General features: G+C 46.0%; 2 protein-coding genes across 2 annotated transcripts; one reads left to right on the top strand and one right to left on the bottom strand.

Annotated features, from left to right (window-relative positions):
- Positions 1–265: 265 nt before the first annotated feature.
- TSN (translin) lies at positions 266–13,901 on the bottom strand. The gene is made up of 6 exons (XM_075933101.2): positions 13,458–13,901; positions 13,237–13,330; positions 4,309–4,405; positions 3,103–3,218; positions 2,526–2,605; positions 266–2,034 (listed from the first exon to the last, which is right to left on the bottom strand). The coding sequence occupies exons 1-6, from the start codon at positions 13,521–13,523 to the stop codon at positions 1,801–1,803; spliced, it is 687 nt and encodes a 228-aa protein (XP_075789216.1). The 5' UTR covers positions 13,524–13,901; the 3' UTR covers positions 266–1,800.
- A 2,580-nt stretch (positions 13,902–16,481) lies between these two features.
- On the top strand, positions 16,482–25,948 carry NIFK (nucleolar protein interacting with the FHA domain of MKI67). Its single transcript, XM_075933100.2, has 6 exons — positions 16,482–16,645; positions 17,798–17,926; positions 19,312–19,420; positions 19,800–20,011; positions 21,585–21,653; positions 25,752–25,948. Exons 1-6 carry the CDS (start codon positions 16,535–16,537, stop codon positions 25,926–25,928), a joined length of 807 nt encoding a protein of 268 aa, XP_075789215.2. The 5' UTR covers positions 16,482–16,534; the 3' UTR covers positions 25,929–25,948.
- Positions 25,949–26,821: the final 873 nt, after the last annotated feature.

The raw sequence follows: 26,821 nt of genomic DNA, 5'->3' as shown, positions 1-26,821 counted from the left end.
TAATAAGTACCAGACAGAAACTTGGGTGTTCTAATCCCTACACAATAGAATCCCAAAACATATTTTGGGTAGATTCTGCAAGTTTACAGCTTAATTCTCACTACTTGATCCCAAGTGGCTGATCCAGGCTCTCAGCTAATGCAATGAAATTGAGTATTAAATCAATGCTGAAGTGACAGCCTGAATTTGTATTAAAAAATCCTCAGGCTGGGCTTCAGGATGAAAAGTGGTGACATTAACAAACAAGAGACAAACCAGATGAACATGAAGTCAGAGAACAGCTTTTATTGACCAACATGACATAGAAACTTTTTTCTTCCCAATGATTTTTTTAAAACAATCTTTAACAGCTAACTGCAACACTTTTACAAACTAAAAGATTCTCTGGAATTCTAACAACTGCTTGTAATTTTGCTAGTTTATATTCAACAAGCGGTATCTGTGTCCTTTGGAAACAATCCTTATTCTAGACAAAATTATATTTAAAGATGAAAAACTATGACATTACACAAAGTAGTAAAAAAAGTTATATAAAATTAAAATGCATTCCTTTAGGAAAGGGGTATAGACTCTGTGTGATGTGTGAATCTGGATGTTGACATAAGGAAAAAAAAAGCCTCAGGGTGTTTGGGTTTAAGATTCTCATATGCAAACTAGATTAACATTAATTTTTCCCTTTTCTTAAGATGCAAACATTTTACTATATGAGCTAGTTACCTGGGATCTTAAAAAATACAGAACTATTAAGGAACAAGGTACTCAGAATCTAAAAGATGCCTGCACTTTATCAGGTGTTCCTTAGTATGTATGTGCTAGAAAGTCTGGATAGTCAGAAAAGCAATTATGTAGAGTGCTCAAAATAAATGATTCACTTTAAAATTCAACACTGTTTACTCACAATAATAAACGATGCCAACAAGCAAAAGCAGACAATTGAGAAACAGCCGGCTGTCTTTCTGCTAACAAAAATCGTGTCATTAAAAAAAAAATTACACAAATGCCTGGGCACAATATGCCAGAGTTATATGGAAAAAACTGACTCCCAGTGATATCGTCCTTTATCACGTAGTGATGGTCTACATGAGCTACTTAGCCTAATTTTGCAGTTCTGTTTGATATCCTATAGCCAGTAAGTAAAATGAGGACAAACTGCTATACAAGTCTCTGCTGTTCTACATGAGCTACTTAGCCTAATTTTGCAGTTCTATGTTTGATATCCTATAGACAGTAAGTAAAATGAGGACAAACTGCTATACAAGTCTCTGCTGTTCAAGTTATTAAAGTGGATGGAAATTAAAAAAAAAAAAATCAATGAAGATTGGTGTGTTGGTTTTTTTTGTTTTTGTTTTTTAAAGGAACTAAACTGTGTCTCTCACAATACATCATCATACTGGCATTAACCTGCGTCCCACACACACATCTTTGAGAAGGCGTGGGCACAGAAAGCTGAAGCATGTCACTGCCAAAACAACACAGTGGAGGAGCAGGAGTAACTCCCTGGAACAAAGTGGAAATTCAGCTGAAGGAAGTTCTTAACTGCGATTGCCCTGGTACACAGCACAGTGATGTGAGTTTATGACAGAGTAACTTCACTGGAAACAGAAAGCCTGCTGGCCTTGCCTAGACATGATTTTACAAAATGTTTTGCATTCTAACACCCGTACTACACATTTGGTAAGAAAATAGAGAGCACTTCTCAGCTTGTGGTTCTTCTAAACTACTGTAGGAGGGCACTGCTTACACGCCTCCCTCATTGGCGACCATCTGAGGTAATCCATGATGCTGCTAGAGCAGCAGCTTCTATTTCTCTCCACCAGTACCACTTGTCTCCTTATTGAGTCCTCGGATTGACAAGTCATAAACCACTTCCTCAATTTTCTTGACATCGTACTTCAGGCCATCGTAGCGCTTCCTCAAGGAGTCATTTTTCAGATTGAGCAGACGGAAGCCAGAATCCAGCTCGTTAATGAAGGTGGAGATGCGGAGAGGACGAGAATAGTCACCTGCTGTGACACTGTTCACTGCCAGCCTAGACTGCAGGGGAAACAAGTCAGATGGTATGGAAGAAAGGTTGCCTACACATGCAACTGTCAAGTCAGGTCTTTCGAGATCTTTCTGAAGTCAGGTCGCCTTCCTCAATCTGTTTCTACAGCCAAATATGCTTTTCTTGTCAGTTTATTGTATGAAGAAGCATCAACGTAAGCTAATCAGACTAGTTATATTCATCATACATAATAGTTGTGTGTGTAACAAGAGTCCTTGCTTTCAATCAAGGCACTGATCTGAATCTGGTTAGGATTAAGTTGAAGTAGGCACTTAGTTCTTTCCTTCCTGAGATTCACTCCTACTTGCTACTTTAGCATTTCATAATGACTGGAAAGGTTAGCTAGCTAAGAGTTCAACACCAGGGCATTATGCGCTAAACTTCTACCTTCCTCAAGTGCAGGGTCCTGAAGACAAGTTACTGGCGATTCATTTCTCAGTTTCAGACCAGCTACCAATGTGTGTAAATATCCTTTACTTACCAACTCACTAGCAAGAGTCAGAATCCCAGAGAGGTAGTCTTCAATGTCCAGGTGAAAACCTTTTTCTCGATCAGCCTCAACTAAAGTGAAAAACAGAGTTGCAACCTGAATCAATATCATATCTGAACATGAGCAGCAAGTTAGAAATGCCTTTATTTAAAGTCTGCTACAGAAGATATTTCAAACATATGAAACATTATAGATGGCATTACAGAAGTCAGTTGTTTCCCTGCATATAACATAAGTTACTGCTGCTTTTCAGCCTTTTGATTTGGCTCCCAAGTTGGTTTAACATCTGGTATGTTCTCTACCTGAGATCAGATCTACACTGTGGGAGGAAAATCGGCTGAAGGTATAAAACACCAGCTACATAAATAACAATGTACCTTAAGCTGAGCTTGGTGCTGCCTCCACAGTGGGAGGTCGACAAAAGAAACACTCCCATTGACTTCCCTTACTCCTTGTAACAGCGAAGAATACCGGCACTGATGGGGGCTCTCTCAATATTTGATTTAGCAAGTCTTTACTAAGTTTAAATACTTAATAACTTTATCCAGTTTAATTAAGATTAACTTACTTCCAAGTATTTCTGTAACAGCTTCTCGAGTCACTAATGTTTCTGTCTCCAAGTAGACAACAAATGCTGCCAGAAACACCAAGCGCTGTAGCACAAACCTCCAGTGTTCATGAAATCTATATTGAACCACAATCAGGTGAAAAAATGCATTAAACACATTTGTACAACTTGTCCTAGTAAGGACTGAAAATGAAGACTGAAAGTATAAACATTTTGTCTACATTATGCTGTGTGTGCTGCACTGCACCTCGATTGAACACACAGCCAAGACTGACAGAATTGAAGTTTCACAGCTTCCCTCCCAAAGAAATTACTTTGATACAAACAATGACATCCTTGACAATGAAAAGAATTTCCCCACAAATATGGGTTTATTGTGTCCATGTGAGTTTGTGGTCTTGGCAGCCTGAACAATTCAAAGATGCTTGGTGCAGGATGATCACTAGTAATGTAAGAAATATAAGATACTTGCCAGTAGATTCATCTCCTCTCCAGTCTTCTCTCACGGCTACCTTCAAGTGAGCTGGCAATGGATTTAACTAACAAAGACTCCTGCTCTCTGAAGTATTTTTTAGAAATCCCCGACAGGCAGGGTAAGCAAGCAGGAGCCAAAAAGGACTGCCTCGTTTTGGAATAATTCCCATTATAAGTCTCATATTTCATGAGAAATTTTGGGCTTAGTTTTCAGAAATGAAACAGTACCAACAGCTAATTAAAGCAAATGGAGCTGAGTGTCCTCAATATCACTGAAAATCAGGCCCTTAGTTAACTACTCAAAAAGGGCCAAATTATTTTTGTTAGGAAGCCTTTCAAAAAATTACTCCAGTAAGGAAAGCGTTTTTTGAAAGCTGAACAATTTTACCAATAAGTTTGCTCACATAGCCATTTATGATTCACAAAAAAAGTATCAACTAAAGAAGTAAAATCCCATTTAAAATGTTAACTGATTAAACTATATATTTAGCTGGTTAAGCAGCTTGCCATGTCATGCCAAAGGTGGAGGGCTGCTCTGGCTGGACCAGGTGCCAGTTAACTGGTTATCCCTTTACATCCCTAATATCAACCAATGCTATCTCTAATTTTTAGGGTAAAAAAGATGTTGGACCCTATACACCCTCACAGTCCCCTTTTAAGTTAAAGTGTGTAATATCCTTTTATGACTATCAAACCCTTGTTATCTGTATAGTAATTTACAATTTTACAGACCTGTAGTACTGTTCAGCTGGAAACTTGGTCTTCAGAGATGCTAGCTGTGTTCTGACTGCACCAAAATGTTCTCTGGCCTTCTGGCACTTCTTTGGTACTGAAAAAGAAAAAGAAAGTGACATATTTAGTAAGTGTTGAGACTAATTCTAGCAAAATAATCCTGTAAGCGTACGTAACACTGCTTAAATCAGCATGTCTGTTTACACATCAGGGCAACAAATACGCTAAGTAACTTGCAAGAAGTCACACCAGGAGTCAGTGGCAGAACACAGAAGAGAACACAGGAGGGCTAATTCTTAGACCTGAACTCCAACCACTACTCCAGTTCCAAGCAACATGAAAATAGACACTCCATAATTATTTAGGAATCACTGGTCATCGTTTATGTCTCAATCACGTCAGAGCACCAGATCATCAGTAACATGCAAATCAGTTCACTGTATTAAACGATGAGAGGTACACTTTTCTTTCTGTACCAAATCCAATAATTCACTACTAGATAACCTAATACAATGGGGTTGGAGCTGTGTTATCCAGTAGCCCATTCTGTTGTACATACATTTGAATGAATTATAAAACACTGCTACCAATAAGACTGAGAATGTGGATTTAAGTCCCCATTTAGAAAACTAAGGTTTCAGGCTCATTACCACTGCCACCCTCAGTTTGCAGATATGAATTACACCTTAACAGAAACCCATATGTAACAGTTTTATTTCACCTTTTCTTATTCATACAGAATTATACATACAAATTGCAATTTGTAGATAGAAAAAGAGCTCTTCAGAAGAGTTTGGGTTTTTTTACATGCCGAAAAACAGCAATAGCGATGACAGATCATGCAGGTATAAGGTAGGGAGAGAAGTGTAACAATCTCCCCTTTAAGGGAAATGGACTTTACACAATGAGCATAAGAGTTTGTATTGAAGTTTACATGACTGTGCAATCTGAAGAAAATGTGTAGTACTCACAGGGTACGTCTAGACTACATGCCTCTGGCGACAGAGGCATGTAGATTAGACTACCCGGCATAAGAAAATGAAGCGGCGATTTAAATAATCAACGCTTCATTTAAATTTACATGGCTGCCGCGCTGAGCCGATCAGCTGTTTGTCGGCTCAGCGCGGTAGTCTGGACGCTCCGCGGTCGACATCAAAGGCATTTGTTGACCTCCCAAGTATGCCTCATCCCAGATGATCGGCTCAGCGCGGCAGCCATGTAAATTTAAATGAAGCGGCGATTATTTAAATCGCCGCTTCATTTTCCTATGCCGGGTGGTCTAATCTACATGCCTCTGTCGCCAGAGGCATGTAGTTTAGATGTACCCACAGAGAAGGAAAAGAACTAACAATAAAGGAAGAAGAGAAAAAGGGTGATTGACAAAGCATGCAATAATGAAAAGCATGTAAAGAAGATACACAGGATCAACTATAAACTTCTGTATCAATGAGGATGCTGGCTTAGATTTTCAAATCCATCTTAGGGCCAGAACCACACAACTCCAATTCAAGTTAATGGTTAAAATTCTTTCTTCACCTTTGAAAACTTCAATCTACATGTTTTCAGATTGTTCAAATCCAAGCATTTTCTATGCCACCCTTTCTATGGCTCCCAAAGTTCAAAGGTGCAGTACTCTATGTGCATGCTTGCTGAATTCTGGTGGGTTTTAAATCACAACAGAAACCTGAAAATGGTGGAGTTACTCCTCACAGCACCTGTGCAAGGCAGGAATGTATTATGCTCATTTTCCAATGAAAAACTAGGCACCGACTGCTTCAAAGCCGCACACAAGCTATGTGGCAGAGTTGAGAGGTGAATCCAGTTCCCCAAAGTCCCAGTCCAATGCCTGAACCACAATCTCATCCTGGTATGAATAGTTATGGCATGTGCAGGACCGGCACTTAGAGTGCAAGGGAAGTTCTTTGGCCATAGCAGTCCTAAGCACATGCAGTACTGTGTCTGCCAGAGCCCAGAGGCATCAGGACCTTTTACACCAGATCTATAAATTCTGATCAGAAACAAAAGGAGGGAGAACAACATTTCTAGGTGGATGAGATCCCATGCTGTTTGTGACAAGTAATACACTATAAGGAGCCTTTGAGGGACAGCCTTTAGGTTGATATCCACCACAGCAGACCCCCACAGCTATGATCAGTGCACAAGTCAGTTTCCCTTAAACAACTGTTGTCATTCAGACACGAGTGATGGGAGGCCTATAGGGGCAGTTCTAGGGTCCAAAAGTAGGTGAGTCACAGAGTTGCCTCTTATTTACTCTGGCAACTCCTGAGGTTTGGGGAGGGAACATCCAACAAAGTTTCCAATTTTATATATGCCATTAGCCAAACAAAAATTAAGTTACAAGAAAATGGTTAATATCAAATCAATTAGACTGATTAAATCAGACAAATTAAACCAATACTTCCCCCCTGGACTGAAGTGGTTCCCCACCCTCTGCCCTCACATGGACAGAGGCTGCTCCCTTGATCACCAATTAACCTTAACCAGTGAGGCATATCAATTAAACATTCACATCCCTATTATCAACCTCAGTGCTCATCAACATATTTAGGTTTCAGCCAAATAACTGATACAAGAAGAGTTAAATCACTGCCAGGTTAAAGCTAATGTTGAGACTACAGCTCTCATGACAATTAATTACAAGGTAATTAAGGTAATATGCAGAAATTACTGGTTGTTAGGTTATAGCCAATTTTTTTCTCACCCTCCCAAAAAAGGGGTTACAAAGAAGCATTCCAATACAATTTAAGATAATGCAGCTCATTACATGTAATGTTCAAACAGCATCTTGGGGAAAGATATGATCTTTTATGATTCATAGGTTATAAACCCAGAATGGATCATTGTGATCATGTAGTCTGGCCTCCTGTATAAGATAGGCTACAGGACTTTCCTGAATTAATTCCTATTCAAACTAGGCTACAGGACTTTCCTGAATTAATTCCTATTCAAACTAGAGCAGGTCTTTTGGAAAAGACATCCAACCTTGATTTAATAATTTATGGTGATTGAGAATTCAACATAATCTTTGTCAAGCTATCCTCATTGTTAAAGCTTTGCAACTTATTTCTAGCTTGAGTTAGTTTACCTTCAATGTTCAGATTCTGGATCTTGTTAAAAGTTTGACTACCAGATTGAAGAGTTCTCTATCAACACATTTTTGTTCTCCAGATAAACACTAAGGTTAAGTCTGCACTACAAGGTTTTTGCACAAAAACCAGCAGACAGTCCATACCTCAAGAGCATTTATGTGCAAAAAAACCCCCAAAAAACCCAGTAAATCGATAGGACAGAGGGCTTTTGCCGGTAGAGTTATTCCTCTCCTCATGAAGAATAACTCCTTTTTGCGCTACAGCTCTCACGCAAAAAGGCACTCCGCATGGGATTCTTGCGCAAAACGAGTCTATCAGAAAAAGCACAAGTGCTCTGATGGCCATTCTGTTAATGGCCATCAGAGCTTTCTTGCGCAGAGCGTCTGCACTGCATGGATGCTCTCTTGTGCAAACGCACATCGCTTTTGTGATGTGACACACTTTTGCGCAAGAAGTTTTTGCGGAAGATCTCTGCTGCAAAAAGCTTCTTGTGCAAAAACCCTGCAGTGTAGACAAATCCTCAGAGTAAAGTGTCATAGGTATATTTCCATATACAGGCAGTCCCCGGGTTACGTACAAGATAGGGACTGTAGGTTTGTTCTTAAGTTGAATCTGTATGTAAGTCGGAACTGGCATCCAGATTCAGCCGCTGCTGAAACTGATCAGTTTCAACAGCGGCTGAATCTGGACGCCAGTTCTGACTTACATACAGATTCAACTTAAGAACCCCAGGCATCCCCAAGTCAGCTGCTGCTGAAACTGATCAGCGGCTGATTCCAGGAAGCCCGGGGCAGGGGCTTCCTGTAGTCAGCCACTGGTCAGTTTCAGCAGCGGCTGACTTGGGGACGCCTGGGGCAAAGCAGCTGGGGTGCTGCTGGGTTGGTCCAGTAGCGCCGCCGCTCCTCGGCGCTACTGGACCAACCCAGCAGCAGCCCAGCTGCTCTGCCCCAGGCGTCCTGATTCAGCCGCTGCTGAATCTGACCAGCAGTGGCTGAATCAGGACGCCTGGGGCAGAACAGCTGGGGTGCTGCCCGGTTGGTCCAGTAGCGCCCAGAGCAGCGCTACGGGACCAACTGGCAGCGCCCCAGCTGCTGTACCACAGGTGTCCGGAGCAAAGCCATGGAGCACGGGGGCAGTGGGACAGCCCAGACGCGCCGTGGCTGTCCTCGGGCTCCGTGGCTTTGCTCCCTGTCCCCCCGGTCTGCAGACCGGGGGGGGGGGGGGGGGGCAAAGCAGAGCCAAGCCGCGGAGCACGCTGCCAGCTGACACGCGTCTGGGCTGCCAGCTGACCGCGTGCTCCGCGGCTTGGCTCTGCTTTGCCCCCCCCTCCCCCTGGTCTGCTGCCCACGTGTTCTGCTGCTTTGCTTCCTCTCCCTGGTCTGCTGGAGACCAGGGAGAGGAACGCCCTGTTCGTAACTGCGGATCCGACATAAGTCGGATCTGCGTAACTCGGGGACTGCCTGTATTTCAATCTCATAGAACTGTAAGGGATCTTGAGAGGTCAGAGTTGGGTCCCCTGCCCTCATAGCAGGACCAAGTCCCATCCCTGACAGATTTGCCCCAGATCCCTAAATGGTCCCCTCAAGGATTGAACTCCCAACCCTGGGTTTAGCAGGCCAATGCTCAAACCACTGAGCTATCCCTCCCCCACCACCTTCTTTGATAAACTAAATAGACTGAGCTCCTGTAGTCTTCCACTATAAGACAACATTTTCCAATCCTTAATCATTCTCACAGCTCTTCTTTCAACCCTCTCACATCTGTCAATATCCTTCTTGAACTGTGGCCATCAGAACTGGACACAGCATTCTAGTAGCAGAAGCCCCAGTGCTAAATATAGGATATAACATCTGTACTCCTAACAAGAGATTCCTGTTTATGCATCTAAGGAAAACATTAGCCCTTCAGCCACAGCATCAGATTGGAAGTTCACATTTAACTGATGATCTACCATAGCCACAAAGCCATCATTGCTTTCCAAGATAGAATCCCCCATCTATAGGTATGCCCTAGGCCCATGATCACCAACCAGTAGATCGCGGTCTACTGGTAGTTCTTGAGCCCTCTCTGAACTGCGCGCATGCACAGTACATTTACATTAGATTTCCTTATTTGAGAAGCAGCTACTCACCAAGCAACAGCACAGGTGAGTAGCTACGAGGAATGGTGGGAGCTGGGAGGGCTGAAATACCCCAGCCAGCTGACTGTGGCTTTCAGCTGAAAGAGACTGCCCCGCACTCCAGCTGATCGGCGGCTTCTTTTCTGCGCCTGCCCACGTGGAGCTTGGTGCACCCTGGCTGAGCGCCATGGCCAGCTGGCCGAGCAGCCACTTCTCTTCCCTCCAGCATGGCTGCCCTGTGCTCAGCCCAAGGAGGCTGCGTCTAGCTCCAGCTGTGCTGGAGCAAGCTTCCCAGGCTGAGTGCAGGATCACAGATGCCCATCTGATGGACTGTATACGACTAGCAATCTCAGACTACAACCCAGACTTCAAGACACTGGCAGATACTGTTCAGTCACAGGTGTCACACTGAGACTTTGTTATTGGAAGAAAAATATATAATTATCAATACCTGATTTTAGATTTACAAAATAGCAGAGAACAGAATGTATAATTGTAAATGCTTCATTTGACATTTAAATAGCATGAATTAAAAACAGACCATTTATTTCATAACTATAAACATGTGATTTTAATTTTATATATTGCATAATTTAAAAAAAACTGTTTAACAGAGTGTATCAGGGCTGGGGATAGCAAGTGATGGACAGGAGAATAGAGAGTGTGGGGCTTCAAGGAAGGGGCGGGGCGGTAGATCTTTACCTGTTCTGAGACTTAAAAAGTGAGTTTGGGTGTAAAAAGGTTGGAGACCACTACGCCTAGGCTCTTTGTTCTAGACCAGGGGTGGGCAATAATTTTAGATGGAGGGGGGCACTTCAGAAATTTCTGAAGTGGCTCTGGGCCACCCCAGAAGGAGTAGGGCCATGAAACTTCTGTGCTTCCCCGCCCATAGATCCTGATTGGCTTGGAGGAGCAGTGAAGTCTTTGCCCCCACCCTCCCAGAGAACCGCCAGCTGTTGACTAAGCACCATTCCCCCTGCCTCCAGGTCAGAGTCTGGGGGCAGGAGAAATGCATAAAGTCTTCTCCCGCCCTGCACGGGGCACATGGAGCTTAGAGGCTGCCTAGCTGGCAGCTGACTAAGCCCCACACACCTCTTGCAGGGTGGGGGCAGGGCAGAAGGAGCCTTTGCGCATTTCCCTGTCCTTAGGCCATAATTGGCCCAAAGGCAGGGCATACACGGGCCAGATCAACCCACTTGGCAGGCTGGATCCAGCCCGCAGAGGCCCTTTTGTCCGCCCCTGTTCTAGATGAATGCCCTGGCATCTGGCCATATTGAAATGCATAGTGTTTGCTTGTGCCCAGTTTATCAAACAATCCAGATCACACTATCAGTGACCTGTTTGCTGATTATTTACCACTCCCTCAATGTCTGGAGTGTCAAATTTAGTATTTTCGACAAGGTCATGAAAAAAAGTTAAATAGTGCAGTGCCAAAAAAACAACCCCTATGACTATTCAGTCCAACCAGTTCTGAAGCAGTAGCCACTATAGTAGCGAACCAGCACCACTCAACCGGCAAAACAGCCACATTGTTCAAGCCAACTAGCCACACTCAACCACCCAAATAGTCACATGTGGCTAGAGTGCTGGACAACACAGCCCTATGGGATCCCATTAGAAACACTATGGCTCAATCATGATTCCCCATTTGAGACCTATCGTTTAGCCACTTTTAATTCCATTTCACATATGCCATGTTGATTTTGTATCATTCCAGTCTATTAATCAAAATGTTATGCAAAATCAAGTTAACTATTTTACAGGAGTCTATGTATATTGCATCAATGCTATTACTTTTATCTATCAAACTTGTAATTACATCAAAAGAAATACCAAGTTTGATGGGTTGTTTTCCATAAACGTGGGGGCTACGTCTACACTGGCCCCTTCTTTGGAAGGGGCATGCTAATTTTCAACTTGGGAATAGGGAAATCCGCAGGGGATTTAAATAAACATGGCCGCCGCTTTTTTTCCAGCTTTTTCCAAGCCAGAAAAAAAGCGGTGGCCATGTTTATTTAAATCCCGCGGGAGATATTTAAATCCCCCGTGGATTTCCCTATTCCCAAGTTCAAAATTAGCACGCCCCTTCCGAAGAAGGGGCCAGTGTAGACGTAGCCATGCTGATTGGCATTATTACACGTCTTTCTTTATTAACTGAGTTCCATATAGCTGTTCATTATTTTGCCCAGGAGTAATGTCAAGTGAACAGCCCTGTCATAATTGGTACAACTCCTAACCCACGAAACTTATGCATATGACAGCAAAGTTGTTTAACATAGAGCTGTCTTACATACTACAAGGAAGAGACACTGTTCTCTGCGAAGTTTGCAGATACATTCTGCGGGTGTGAGTCCCGCTGTCCCTACCTCTTCACGTGAGTTAAAAAGTGAAAGAATGCTGAGGTAATCCTTCCATCAATAAAGGCTGAAAACCAAAATGGATTATATTTATACAGCACAGCCGTTGCAATTCTTGTGCTTTATTCAACATCAGAAAGCCAGTAAAGGTTGAAAAGATTAGCCAATTGTTTTACTGTTCCTGGATTTAATATCAACAGACTTGCTGGATGGCTAGACACTACCTGCTTGCAAATGTCATATTAGAGATGTTAGGTATCAGTTAACTGAATAAGTAACTGCATTAATTCCTATTGGTTACTCAACTATTTTATAGGGGTGAGGCCAGCAGCCAGTGCGCTCAAACCCCACTCCAAGGTCCCCCCACTCACCTGATTCACACAGACACATTGCTGGTTATTCCCTTTGTTAGGGAGCAAGGGGAAAGTGCAGTTGCTGCATTCCTCACTCTCACTCTCCATCAGAAGCAGCAACACAGGGTGCCAGGCAGATGCCAGTCCACAAGGGGAACCAGTTTAAAACCAGCTCCCCACATAGATGGGCTACTTGTGCCCCACGTTGCTGCCTTTGATGGAGAGTGAAGAATGCAGAAAACTATGCACTTTCTCCTTGTTCCCTGACAAAGGGAACAGCCAGCAATGTTCCGGGTGGGGATCTTCAGTCCCCTACCCTCCTTTAAGGATGCTGGGGGAAAAAAGGAGTAGAGAGGTGGAATGCCCCCAGCCAGCCCATTTCACCTGCCTGGTGTGTTTCTTTTTTCTGTACAGTTTTATGAGACGCAATCCCATTTCGGGCACATTCCATTTTCCTGACACAATGGGGGAAAAAAAAAAAAAAAAGAACTTACCCTGGTTTAAGTTAGCTATTAACTGAATTTGGCGATCCTAGCTCTCACTGTGCAGGAGGAAAGTGATAGAAATGTAGCCGTGTTAGTCTGGGGTAGCTGAAGCAAAATGCAGGACAATGTAGCACTTTAAAGACTAACAAGATGGTTTATTAGCTGATGAGCTTTCGTGGGCCAGACCCACTTCCTCAGATCAACTAGTGGAAGAAAATAGTCACAACCAGTTCTTGAATAAACAGACTGACACACAGACTCACTCTCTTATATAATAGAGAAAAGACGTGAAAAGTCTTATGGAAAAAAATTCCTCAGGTTACAGTGGCCAGGTGGAGAGCATGGTCAAGGAGAGCGGATGTGCTTCACACAACCTTGTATGGGGGTCTGACAGCGTCCCTGCCCCTTTGCAGCCTTAGGGGGTGAGCACTTGGGGCAGATGCCGCCTTGCGGCTGTGACGACAGCGCCCGATCCGTTCACGCCCCCAGACACGAGCCACTTACTGTCCTGAAATCCAGCTCCCTGGTGCACCCCCTGCAGCAGCGTCAAGATCTCCCGCGCCGTCTGCTCCAGGGTCTGAACCACCTTCCTGATCTCCTGCAAGCCGACAACACGTCAGGACACGAGGGGGGGGGGGGGAAGGGACTCCCTCCCGCCCCCCCCGCGCGTGCCTCGGAGCCCCCCAAGCCCCACCGGCCCCGCCCCGCCCGCGCCGGGCCCTGACCTCTCGGATGTCCTGGTCGGCGGTGAGGACCCCCTGCAGGGTGATGAACATCTCACTGACCGACATGGTGCGCTGCCGGGCCGGGCACGCGGGGCGCCGCCGCCCAGGGGCTGGGCCGCTCGCGACGCCGCTTCCCAACCGCCGCTCGGGGACCTTCCAACGCTCTCGGCGCAAGCTCTATGGCCGCGAGCGCGCGCGAGGCGGCGGCTCCGGGGCCCTTCCACCTGCCCGGCGCACGGTAGCCCCCACCTCGTGCCTGTTCCCGCGACATCACCTCGGAAACCTGCCGCACTCAGCGCTGCCGCTGCCACCCACCGCCGGGCTTCCCCATGCCGGGGCGGGACCCCTGCTTCGGAGCTGGGGCTTCCACAGTGCGAGCGCAAGGGTGCCCTACTCGCTGCCTGGGCCGCCGCGCAGGGGTCCTTCTACACTCCCGGCGCAGAGCTGCCTCATTCACTTCCTGGCGCGCACGCCGCGGGAAACAAACCTTGGCCGCAGGGCGAGTGTAGGCCGCGGGGGGGAGGGGGGGGCGCGCTTGACTGTGCGCAGGCGCAGTCCCTACTCCAGGCGATGCCCGGGAAAGCGGGGCCAGAACGGCTGCTTGGGACGAGTAACCCCTCCCCCACACCTGCCTGTGGGCTGGCATCGCCCCCCCCAGGGTCTGCCCCCCCGCAGAGGTCCCATCAGCTCCTGGGAGAGAGAGAGACACACAGCCCGTGGGGTCTCTCCCCCCCATGCCACACACAGCTGCTCAGAGACTCTGTTTGGAGGGGCGTGTTTCTGAAATCCTTCCCCCCCCCCCCCCCGTGTGAGGGTGGGGCAGACAGAAGCCACGGGGATGGCTGACAAGTCTAGTTTCAGTGGATTTCTCCTCACCTCCCACTGCTAGACTGGGGAGGGGCAGAAAGATCACAGGACCTTTCTTCTTTTCCCTCTACTCAGGGTTGGGAGGCCAGCAACTTCTGGGTACGCTCTCCAATGTGCGCAGAAGTCAGGGAGCAGCATAGGACCTACTCGTATATTCCACAACCCACATCATTTTTTTACAGAACAAATTATGATTTATGTTACTATAGTGCTGAAGAGTTCTAGGCATGGACTACCCACATGTACTAGGTGCGGTACAAACCACAGTTTATGCCGAAGGCCCTTAAGAACAAGCCAGGCAACTCATGGATGAGACAGAAGGTGGACTATAAGTAAATTGGATGAAACTGGTCAGCATGATTAGCACATCAGCATCTGACAGTTGTCCGTAGTTTTGTAGGCATCAGGCAAAGAAAAGTTTTATTGAAGAAATTTGGTTATGGGCCTCCTTCTGTCCCCATTTAAGTCTATATGGGTATGACCCAGATCTTAAGACATATTTTACTCCTGGGGGAATACTGCAGAGCTGCTGGCTGCCACTGCAGGTCCCTGGACTCTAGAGCCCAGCTCTCCACCTTTCATCCGGTGAGGAGGGAGGCTCTGCACTCTGGCTACCCAGCTTGATCCTCATCCACCCAGGGATGGTGTTACCCCAGACAGAGTTCTCAAAGCTCTTGGTAACTTTACTTTGTGTGAGTTGGTGTAAAAAAATATAAATCAGTGGAGACCCAGCCACCAGTCCAATAAAGGGCTGGCACAAACAGTATTATACAAACATGCTCTAAGTAAAAGCTATACTTCATTTAATCTCAAGCATTTTAGACATCTGCAACAAGTTAGCAAAATAGCCTCAGTAATTATTGAAATTTGGTGTGGTACAGTTGCAGCCATCCAACTAGTCCATCTTTAAGCTGTCCTTGAGGGCTCTAAACTGAGTCCATGAATTGATCCCAAAGAGACCAAACCTCTCCCTCTTTATTTCACTTTGTGAGTAAACAAATTACTATCAATTTAAAAACTTGTTAAGCAAGAAGTTTCAAAAGCTAAGCAAGAGGTTTCCTGAAATTACTAATTAGCCAGAGGTATTCCTGCAGGGTTTGCATGCCCTGAGATGCTGACAGTCACATCTCAGAAGGGAAATAGATAAGCTTCTTATTTGTCTCCTAAAATATAGACCCCATCATGTTCAACTGACACTTCATCAAGAAGAGACACAGAATCAGGCAAAGGTATGCTGAGCAAGATGTTTAGTCCTCCTGGCTTAAATCTTGCTAAGTCTGCACAGCCCTGCAAAACAAACAAACAAACAAACAAAAAACCCAAGTTTGGTTGCTGTTAGCAACAAGTATGATATTATACTATTGGTAGCAGTCTCTGACCTTTTACTGGTCTTTCAAAATCTCCCCATACAATGGGATAGGCCTGGGGATAGAGGGCTTCATTGCATCCCTTAGCAGGACTGTAGAGCCGTGGGAATAAAGGCTCTGAAGGGAGGTTCACTAGAGCTGGGGGAGGAGAAGCAGGTACCTTGACCAGGAGAGGGAAGAACACAGCCACCTCCAGCCTCCCCCCAATTGGAAGTGGGTTGTCACCCAGAGTTTCACTCTCTGCTCTTGGAGGAAAGTTTGTTGCTGCCTCTAATGTGACATACTTGTTCGTAGGTATTTTGAACAAAATAATGTAAACTGGAGTATTATAGCATGTTATTGTGACCAAATCTGCACAATTTTAAAACGTGCCCAGGATTGTTCATTTGAGGGGGCAGAATTCTCCTGGGAGCAGGCACCAAATTGGCTTGAGGTGCTGGTCTCTGGGGGCTTCTCTTGTCCTGCTCTGGGGCCTCCTTTGCAGACACTAGTTCCCTGGCACCCTGGCTCTCCAGGGAACAACCCTCCCAGGGGCTTGCCTGGCTCCTGCCCAGCTCCATTCATGCCCCGGGTCCCGCACTTCTGCTCGGACCGCACCGAAACCAGGCCCCCGGGGAGGGGACCCGGCTGTCTGGCCTGTGGCGGGGGGGGGGGAGGGGAGCGGCAGTAGCAGTTGTCCCAGCAGGCAAGCTCTGTCCGCCAGAGGTCGCTGTGGCCCTACGTCTGGGCCTGGCCGCTGAGCGGGCGGAAGTTGGCTGGGGGGGGGACACTTCCCGTGGCGGGACCCGGAAGCGGAAGTGACGGGGCCGCGCTCCCGGCGTGGGGGCAGAGTGAGCGCGCGGCATGGCGGCCGCGGGGCCCTCGGCCGCGCTCCCGCTCCTCTCCCTGGACCCGCAGCAGCAGCGCGAGTTCCAGGACAAGGTGCTGCGCGTCCGCGCCGGCCGGGCCGCCAAGGTGAGAGCCCGGGTCCCGCCTGCGGGGGGGCGGGGCTGCCGGCCGCGGAGCGCCCCCAACACGCGCGGGCCCCGATGGGCTCGTGGTGGGACTGAGAGACTCGCGCCCCGGGGGGGGCCGCTCCCAGCTCGGAGGAAGGGCTTGGCGCGCGCCAGGGGGTCTGGGAGAGGACTCCGACCGGGAGGGGAGGGGAGCGGGGGGTGCTGAGTCCGGGACAAGGCTGTGACACGGGGCAGGAGTGCGGGGCTTTGGATTGGCATCTGGGGAAGGGGATCGGGTTGCAGCGTCTGCCATAGGGATATAAAAGGTTAACTGGTTACCAGGTAAACATTAGCCTTCCCAGCATGCTTACCTGATAACTGGAGGGCCGGGCCTGCCTGGAGCAAGTCCTCCCCTTCCTGAGCACAGCAGGGCTCACTGAAGCAAGCCTCCCTGCCTGCAGGACCCCAGGACTCCATGGTTAACTGGTTAAACATATTGTTTAACCAGTTAACTTTTTCATGGGTGTAGGAATGGGTGTGCAGGGGGTTTGAGTTATAACCTGGGGCATGGGCGCGGAAAGGGGAGCATTGGGTTGGGGTGCCACATGCAGGCTCTGGCCAGGAAGTGCCTACCTAAGCACAGCAAGTCCCTCAGGCAGGCTCCCTGCCTTCTACTCCCTCATATGCCACTCGAAGTTGCTGGTCATGGGGGGCCATGTGCTTCTCTGACAGCCATGGGGAGGGGGGATATTTAACATGCTGCCTGCACTGTGAACATGGCTTATGCATTTCCCATTGGGTGGTTTATAGCCAATAGCAGCTGTGAGATTGTGCTGTGGGCAGAAGCAGCATGCAAAGCCTGTCACCCTTCACCACCCCTCTCCCAGCTCCTGGCACTCAGAAGCACATGGCCCCTGCAACCAGCTGCTTTGAGTGGCATGTAGAGGTGGGGCAGGCAGGGAGCCTTCCTGTGGCTCCTACTGGACTGCAGGCAGGTTGCAGTGGCTTGGTGGATCAGATGCAGCCCACAGGCTGTAATTTGTCCACCCTTGAACTAGAAGTTACTGTACTGATTCCAAATTGGTGGTCTTTTGGCTCTTTGTGTTTAAGGTGGTAAATGCGCGTGAATATTCCTGTTTTTTAATGTTACCCATTCTTTTCATATTCACAGCATGAGAAGCTGACTCCTGGTGTAATTTATTTAGGGCACATCCCTAGGGGCCTTTTCGAGCCACAACTCCAGGAGTACTTCAGCCAGTTTGGAACAGTCACCAGACTTCGTATTTCAAGAAGTAAAAAGGTAAGAATCTTAACTGCTTGGAATTGTCTGGCTTCCTAATTGCAGTTATTGCTGACTTTTGCCTCCTCCCCTATTCTCCTATTTACTTACTTTCCCAATTAGAAGTAACTATTGGCCAGAGGTTATTGGTATACTGGTGGTCTCAGTTTTATTTTTTATTACACTTTCCCTGAACTTAGTTCACGGGCCTGTTGTTCCACATTGAGATGTAGGAAATAGTGGTCAAACTGAACTATGTTTTCTCCTAAATTATTTTTGTCTCTCTATTGGGATGGATAACACCACCGTTGTCATAATTTTTGAGTCTCTGACCCTTGGATTAATCGTTGGGACACCCTCTCAGTCCTTAATCTCACTCCTCACCACATTGCTAGGGTGTTACCAAGTTCTGCAACTTGCACAACATTTCTAAAATCCAATTATTTGCTATCTCAAAGGCTAAAACACTTTTCTGTGTCTCTTTCTCCAATACTGATTGCTGCAACCTTCTCTCTGGCCTTCTTTGCCTTCAGTCCATCCAAAACCTGGTCTTTAAAGATCAGCTGCAATTTATACCAGGGTATGAGAGAGCCTGAAAGAGCCCTGCTCTTGTGTTCCAATCATCTATTCTGGAAATGATGATAGACTCTCACAACACACACAATTGTTTGCTCTACAGGAATTCAGGATCCTCACCCCAATTCCAAATCCTAAAGCCATTAATTGGTTTCACAAACTTTACCATCTGAGAAGCAGACTTTTACTTGGATGTTTATAATAAATGTCTTGTTCTAGAGGCTGATAAAACTTTGGTCGTAGTCTTTAAAACCTTTCAGTTACTGGTTTGAATCCAGATCTGGTAGTTAAGATAACTGTTTTTTGAAGTCCATAATTGACTTATAAGTAACAAGTTATTAGTTTTGTCCATTTTGTAGTGTAGAAATATCACTTAGGGTGGAATCCCTGTTGACAATATCAAAAGAGGGAAAAATAACTGGCCATTTTATGCTATGGCAAAAGGTGCTCATTCCAGAAAAGGATTGAGACAAATAGGTGCTGTGAGGAAATTTCCCCTACTTCTGTAGATAAACAGAGGCCCCACTCTACTGCTCTTAATCTAGTCCCTTTCATCAGAACTAAACATACATAAATGAGAAATGTTATCAGAGTAGTCTAAATCCAGTGTAGAATTCTGAATGAATATAACAGGAGGGACAGTGCATTTTGTATGTCACGGACTAAGTCTGCCCTAAGACATGTGTAATGCTTACCTAGTTTACTGTGAATTGTATATTATAATCTGAGAACAGAATATGACCCTTGCAGCCTGAAAAAACAATCCAGTGTAATTCTTAGACATTACGTGTAAACATAATCTAGATTTCTGATACCATTGTCATTCGCAGACTGGAAACAGCAAAGGCTATGGATTTGTAGAGTTTGAATCAGATGAAGTCGCTAAGATTGTAGCAGATACCATGAACAACTACCTATTCTGTGAAAGACTCCTAAAGTGTGAGTATATGGGACACTGGTGAGCTAGGGAAATATGGACATGTGAGCGTATTGTTTCCTGGGAAGCCAGGGAAATTTTATTTATTTTTATTTTAAGTTGGCTCCCCCCAGCACTGGCTCCTGTTTTCCCTCTCCTCTTCCCTCCACTGCCTCTGATACACAGGCATCAAGGGAGGGGGGGTTGTGGGTAGGTGACTACTCGCTTACATCCCTAGTCCACAAATGAGAAAAGGTTGAAGGTCACTGCCCTGTTCTGTTTTTCCTCTGGCACTGGCAACTATCAGAAAGCACAATACTGGGCTAGATGGACCATTGGTCTGACCCAATATGGCCATTTTTATCTTCTTAACTGTTGATCTGGTATGATATGCTTTGACAGGTGAATTTATGCCACCTGAAAAGGTCCATGAAAACCTCTTCAGAGGCAGTGAGAAGTCATTTAGGAAGCCATCACATCCAGCAGTCAAGAGATATAACAAGAAACGAACACCCCAAGAGAAGACGAGGATGACAGAGAGACTACTAAAGAATGAAAAACGGTTACGAAAAAGGCTGGCTGAGAAGGGAATAGATTACGACTTTCCTGGATTTGTAAGTGAACGCTATGGTGGTGGCTCGGTCACGTATTAAATTGAAAGTTTGTGTCTGAGATTGTGCTAAATATGAGCTGGTGTTACATCCATTATACGTAACCGATCTAAGAATGTTACATTGAATCTGGAGATTGGTATAGAGCCTAAATCACAGTGAGGAGGTGAGAGCTCATAGAAATAGAGGATTGTGTGTTCTGCCAGACTTGGACTATGTCTACACTACAGACCTTAAAGTGGCACCGCTGTATCACTACAAGTGTGCTGCGTAAGGTCACCCCTGTAGCCAGTCTTTGCTGGAAGGACAAAGGGCTGTTTTTTCACAGCCTGACCGACAGAAGTTTTACTGACAGAAGTGGTAGTGTAAATGAAGCCTTGTTCTTGCTTTCTTAGAGAAATGTCTTTGAGATATACTTGTTTAATAGGACAGTGACTGACCTGAAAAGTTATCTTTGATTTGTGTTGTTTGCTGTTTTCCACTACTTATCTATCCAAGATACCTGCCATAGGACCTGAGCACCTCACAGTTTTTAATGTTTGCATGCCACTCCTCAAGTACAGAAGTGCTCTTTATCCCTGTTCTATAGATCCGAAGTAAAGCCAGAATAAGTGACTTGCTCAAAGTCACACAGGAAACCAGTGGCAGAGTAGGGAAGCCAAGTATTCCAAGTACCAGGCTACTGCCTTAACCATTAGACCATCCTTATTCCTAGAATACTATGTTTACAAAGCAGTGGGATGAAATACTTAAATATTGTAGGGTCCAGTCACATTGTCAGTAAAGATGTAAACAAGTAGTCAACTCATTGATAAGCTCCTGCTTATCGGGTAGCACTATTGACTACTTGGTCATTCCTTCCCACCTCCCTGCTGCTCTGTCCTATTAAAGGGACAGGGAAGCTTGCGCAGAGGATGCTTGCTGACTCCCAGGTCTCAGCACAACCCTCCCCTCCTCCTGCTGCCGCTCTGCATTGTTAAAGGGACTGGAAGCCGTGCAAGAGAACACTGACTGAATGCCTGGTCTCAGCACAGCTCTTCCCTCCCTCCCTCTCCCTGCTGCCGCTCTGCATTTTTAAAAGGACAGGAAGCCAGCGCGAGTGCTGGGACCAGGGATTCAACCAGTGTCCTCTCATGCCAGTTTCCAATCCCTTTAAAATGCAGAGTGGTGGGAGGAGGGGGTTCTGCTGAGACCCAGGACCAGAGCAGCAGCGGAAGGTTGTGCTGTGAGCTGGGAGTGAGCGCTGAAAATGCCCTTCCTTATCGACTAGTTGAGTAGTTGTTGGAAATTCCATCAACTACTCGATTAGCCAATTAACTGCTACTTAACATCACTAGTTGTCAGGAGATATACAAGATACCCTGAGGGTTCTCTTATTTCTGTGGCTGTGTGGTGGAGGTATACACCAAATAGCCTGTCATGCTACAGAAGTCAAATTTACTGCAACAATAAGGTTTGAATCAGTAAAGATTTTATAACTGAAGGGAAGAAGGCTGTAGACTGTTAGGAGAATCTCTAACTTTGCATCAGAAGGCAATTCTCTGTAATGAACTGCTTGATATATTTATTTTCATAGGCCGCACAGATGCCTCAAAAGAAAAAAAATGTTTCAGACTCAAACCTGAACGTGTCTGTGGACAGCCAGGTAAGATTCAGCTGATCTCAGTGGGTTTCATGCAGTCTAAAGGCATTAGCATGTGTTCTTCAGACACTTGAATGGTTACTCTGGTTTCCCTGTGTTACCTTCTTGAGCCCCCTGGTGTGCAGGCGAGAGACTGACTATGTAGCAATAAAAGTTGCAGTGTGAGTTCGAGTGCACACTTTAGAATGGAAGGCAGCATGCCTTGTTTGCAAAAGCAGAGATTTTCAGTGTTATCTATGCTAGAAAATTTTACCAGCCAAAGTTTTGCTATGTTACTGATAAGAATGATAAATGTCTGCTTGCGCATCATGTCCATCTGTCATTAAAATGCATGTTGGACTGCAGGGAGGCATCCTGGTGTTCTCAGACCAGCTTCTGGCTTGATGTTTACACTCTGTATTGTGGGGTGGTTGCTGTATACAGTGAGATACCTTCATTCCTCTAAAAGGACTGTGGGAAATTGAGCTTGAATTCCACAACTTCCTGTTCTGTCCCATTATCTACTGCTCTTTTACATGCTGTTTGCCACTTGTTTCTCCAAATATGGATGAAGCAAGGCACACAGCAGCTCCGGTCTCTTCTCTAACAGTTCATTGTTAGAAAAAGTTACATTATTTTAGAGGAAATTGCTGGCGGACTGTTCATACTTGTTAGGGATATGAGAGTGTAATCATTTAAATAAGCGTTTCCAAAACTATGGGCCGCGGCCCGATACCGGGCAGCAGGAAAAAACTACTGGGCCTCAGCGTGGTTGCCGGGGTGTTCTGTGCTCCTGGAGTGCCCGTGTGGTGCCGGGTCCCCCAAGCCCTCAGCCAGCCTGGGCGGAGTCTGCAGACGGATGTTCCGGCTCCCGGCAGAGTCCTAGCTAGAGGGGGCGGGGGGAGGAGAAGGGGAGAGCTGGCCACTGGAAGCAGCACTGGACGGGGGAATCGGGGCAGGCCAAGGAGATTGGGGGGCCGATGGAAGCAGGGCTGCTGGGGGGCACAAAGTGTGGGGTAGGGAGCTGGCTGGGGAAGATGGAGGGGCGGGGGAGATGCGGCCGCCGGAAGTGGGGCTGGACGCGGGCAGCGGGGCTGGCCAAGGGAGATTGGAAGGAGAAGTGGGGGAGAACTGGCTGTCCGGGGAGGGTTGGGGGAACTGGAGCTGTCCAGGGGCGGGGGGCGGCGAGACTGACCTGGCAGATATCGGGGAGCTGGCCCCTTCCCCCCTGCACAAAGCACGAGTTAGTCTAGCCCAGGGATTCTAGTGTTCCCCCACACACACTCCCCCTCGAGTAGTTGCGAACTGTCTGGCTGGTAGACACACTCATGCAGCCTGAGCATATTTACCAGCCAGGCAGTTCGAGACTACAAACTGATACATCTAGTAATAATAAAACTTAGCTAATGAGAAAATACCAGACGTGTTATATGTTTGGTATTTTCTCAGTTTGTTTTTTATGTGTTAATATTTTTGGGCTGCAAAAAACAGTATTGAAAAAAAGAAAGGGTTCCAACTAAAGTAAAAAGTTTGGAAAACCCTGGTCTAACCAGCTTTCTGTCTGTCTTACAGTCCATTTATCCAATCCATATTCCTTAACTTGCTAGCAAGAATATTGTGGGTGACCATATCAAAAGCTTTGCTAAAGCTGGCACTGGGGGTTTTGGGAGGACCAGAAACAACTTATTTGAATGTTCATCATTTGATTAATGAATATTGCAAATGAACGTTACCAGTCCTCCAAAAGTTCGCGATTAGATTTACTGGTCCCTGTGTCAAAAAGTTTGGGAACCCCTGATTTAAATGGATAACTGATAAACATGACCTTATCAGCTACCCAAACGGTTCCACGCTGGCTCCCTGGGAGTGGGGTGGTAGGTCAGAACTGGTACGCGTGGGAGCCAGCTTAAAAGCCAGCTCCCTGGGAGTGGGGCCGGCAGCCAGGAGTGTGCTGGCTACAGATCCCGCTCCGAGGGAGCCAGCGTGAAAGTTTTTAGCAGTTACACAGTTACAATAATAACCATTTTTTAACATCCCTAATACTTGTACAGCTATGTGTGTGTGTCCACGCTAACGCTGTGCCAACAGATCTGTGCCAACAGATGGTTTATTTCACTTAAGGAAATGGCAATAATTATGCAAGCAAACGTGGAGTGTTTCTCAGCAAGACTCAGAATTGTGTGAATGGAAGCGTGAGCCAACAGAAGGACTGTTTTGCCAGTAAAATTTCCTAACGTAAATCAGGCCTGGCAATCTGCTAATCAGGCATAAATAAGCTAAAAGATTTGGGAGCCTCCATTGGCCATGTAAAAGGAATAGTGGTGATCAGAAGGGTCAGATTTCCGTGCATGAGATTCCACATATGTTGAGTCCAAAGAACATTGAGGTTTCACCTAGGGATGTAAGTGACTAGTGCTTATCGGATAGTCAAGTACTGACTCCACTAGTCGCTTTCCCACCTACCGCCACCTCTGTCAGAGAAAGGCAGCAAGGGAGGGAGTAGGAGCCGATGCTGGGGGGAGCCAGCTTTAAAAGCTGGCTTCCCTCAGCACCGGCTCTGTGAGGGGGTAGAGGCACAGTGGGGAAACGGCACTAGTGGGGACTATTTCAGTTCCCACTTATGCTGGTTCCCACTGCGGCACTTCAGCCTTTTAAGGCTCTTGTACATTTCAAAAGCAGAAGTGCCGCAGGGAGCATGGGGCCAGTGGGAACAGCCTCTGCCCACAGCCAGACATGGCCATCCTGAACAGCGTCTGCTCCGGCAGCAGCACCTGTTTGCAGTGGACAGGACTGTCTGCTGTAAACAAAGGCTGCTGGTCTCGGCTCGAGCTGATCACTGCACCCAGTAGCTCTTACTGCATTTCAAATGCAGAGCCGCAACGTGGGTGGCTCCTGGAGCTGGCACGAGCTAGGACTACTCAGTCCCAGCTCAAGCTAGTTCCTGGAGCTACCCCTGCTTCAGCTCTGCAGAGCGGTCCTATCGACTAATTGTATCGTCACCTATCGACTAATTGTATCGTCACCGTGGTGAGAGGGCTTGTGCGTTCCAATGAACCCAAGAGCGATACCGTAGGGAGTTTTTCACTCCCAGCGGGGTCACCCATGGCAGCAAGGTCAAGGGGGGGACCCAACGAAGAACAATCCTAAAAGTCCTCAACAGCAGAACAGGCGGAGGATAGCAAGGGTAATGCTACAACCGCTGTGAAGGTGGATGAAGGCTGCAGTGGACAGGAGACTCCCAATCATCGTGGATTCTGTGCCATTGGACTTGGGCTTTCTGTCCATCAAGGATCATGTGGCTGCAGTGCAACAGTCTCCACCTTTCCCCCTCCTGTTAAAAGAAGTCACACACAGGCGTGTTCCTATGCGCACAAATAGGAGGGTGACAGGAAGATGTCTAGCTCATTACCGAGTCACTGTCATGACAAATTGTATCAGGCTAATCGTCGATAACCACCATACTTTCACCTACTGCTTTGACCTGTCAGAATGAGAGTTTTAAATGCTGCACCTCTCACTTCTCCATTTGAATGTACACCTGAAAAGATCCAGCTGTGTAGGTGAGGGGTTGAATGCAAGTGTCACAGCAGGTAACAGCAGTGTGTGGTAATTATGGATAATTGGGTTGGAGTTGGCTTGTCTCCTGAAAAAAGCAGAGGCAGATATTTGAAGGACTTGTAAAATAAGAAATCTGAATGCACATAGAAATGGATTGTTTTAAAAATATTGTCATTGTTAATTTCTACTCGACTGGATTTACAAGGGAGTAATATCTCTGGTATTAAAATCTCTTTACATTTGTTGTGATACCTTCCGTTTATTTGTATTTTTGCTTAGTTAACCTGTTGAATCAAGGAATAATTATTTTAATGCATAAAAACTAGAGAAACTTGTGACATTTGTTCAAGGGAATAAAAATCTAATTTGTATTTCCCCTACACCATTGCTAAAAAACACATCTATTTGAATATGCAAAAATTGACTCATCTATTTAGAATCATTTGTAAACTGGAAAGCTTTCTTACTCGAAATCTTTTTGGCAGATGGGCTTGATGTCACATAGGACATGGTTGTTAGGGAACCTGTGTGGCTAATAGTAACTGCCTTATTTTGTTTTTCTAGGCCCCCACCCCAGCATGTACACCCACAACACTTGAGCGTCGGAAATCACAAACAGCAGAAAGTGATGAAGAAGAAATAACCATCAAACTGCCTCCAGCAAGTGTAAAGAGCACTGCTCCAAAGACCAAGAAGACAGTGAAGCTACAGAAAAAACTTAAACCAAAGAAACCGAAATAAACACATTTTAAGCCTCTGTAGTCAAGTTTTTCTTAATTCCAAAGGATGTTTCCAGTGGATTTTACTGACTCGTGTTCATTCTTGGTTTGAGTAGAACAGTGGTTCTTAGCCTATCCCATATGAGAGAGCTCGTCCATCTAGTCCAGAGCCATTCCCATAGCGGCAAGGGAGAACAAGCGTCAGCGCCCCATGTGACAGCCCTTGCTATAGAAGGTTCTGAGAACTCTCTCTAATCCATGTCTGTGGATCAGTGTAGAGAAAATGCACATTTGTGTTCTAACATGCCCTCTATCATTTTGAATTAGCTCTGTGACATACTTCTATTCTCTCATTGGAATGGCTATTCCCGTTGCAAGGAAATCAAGGGATATCCTTGCAAGCCCACTGATGGTGGAATACTTAGCAATCCCAATTAGTGTGGGGATATTGATTTTTTTGTGAACATTTTAGAAATACCTTGTGACTTTCAATAGCAGTGTGTCTACCAATGGGATGAATGCTTCTTTTACAGTGAATGGTGTAGTCATCTAATTCACGAAGAGACTAATTTAGATGGTGTTTCAGGCTGCTATACAGTGGAACCCAGATTTCCTGAGCCCCACACTTGTGCATTTACTATATAAATTACCCTTTCTCACAGTAAGGAGCTTCAGACTCCAACCACACACATGCTTTCATTGGCCTAAATGGTGCTTTATAACCATTCCAAACAACTGAAAGCAATTTATTAACTTCATCTGGATTTATCTCTTCTGCACATTTGCTGTTCTGTGTGCAGACTTTAAAGGAACTTTGAAAGCAAAGGACATTGAAATCCATGATTCTGTCTTCTGCTTCCCATAATACAGAAATGTAGGACTGGTTTTTTTCAAGTGACTTCTGGCTAGAATGCC

The sequence above is a fragment of the Pelodiscus sinensis genome, chromosome 7, assembly GCF_052426305.1.
Source record: "Pelodiscus sinensis isolate ZL-2025 chromosome 7, ASM5242630v1, whole genome shotgun sequence".
In the NCBI taxonomy this organism is placed as follows: domain Eukaryota; kingdom Metazoa; phylum Chordata; order Testudines; family Trionychidae; genus Pelodiscus; species Pelodiscus sinensis.
This window is presented reverse-complemented; position numbering and strand designations above follow the sequence as displayed.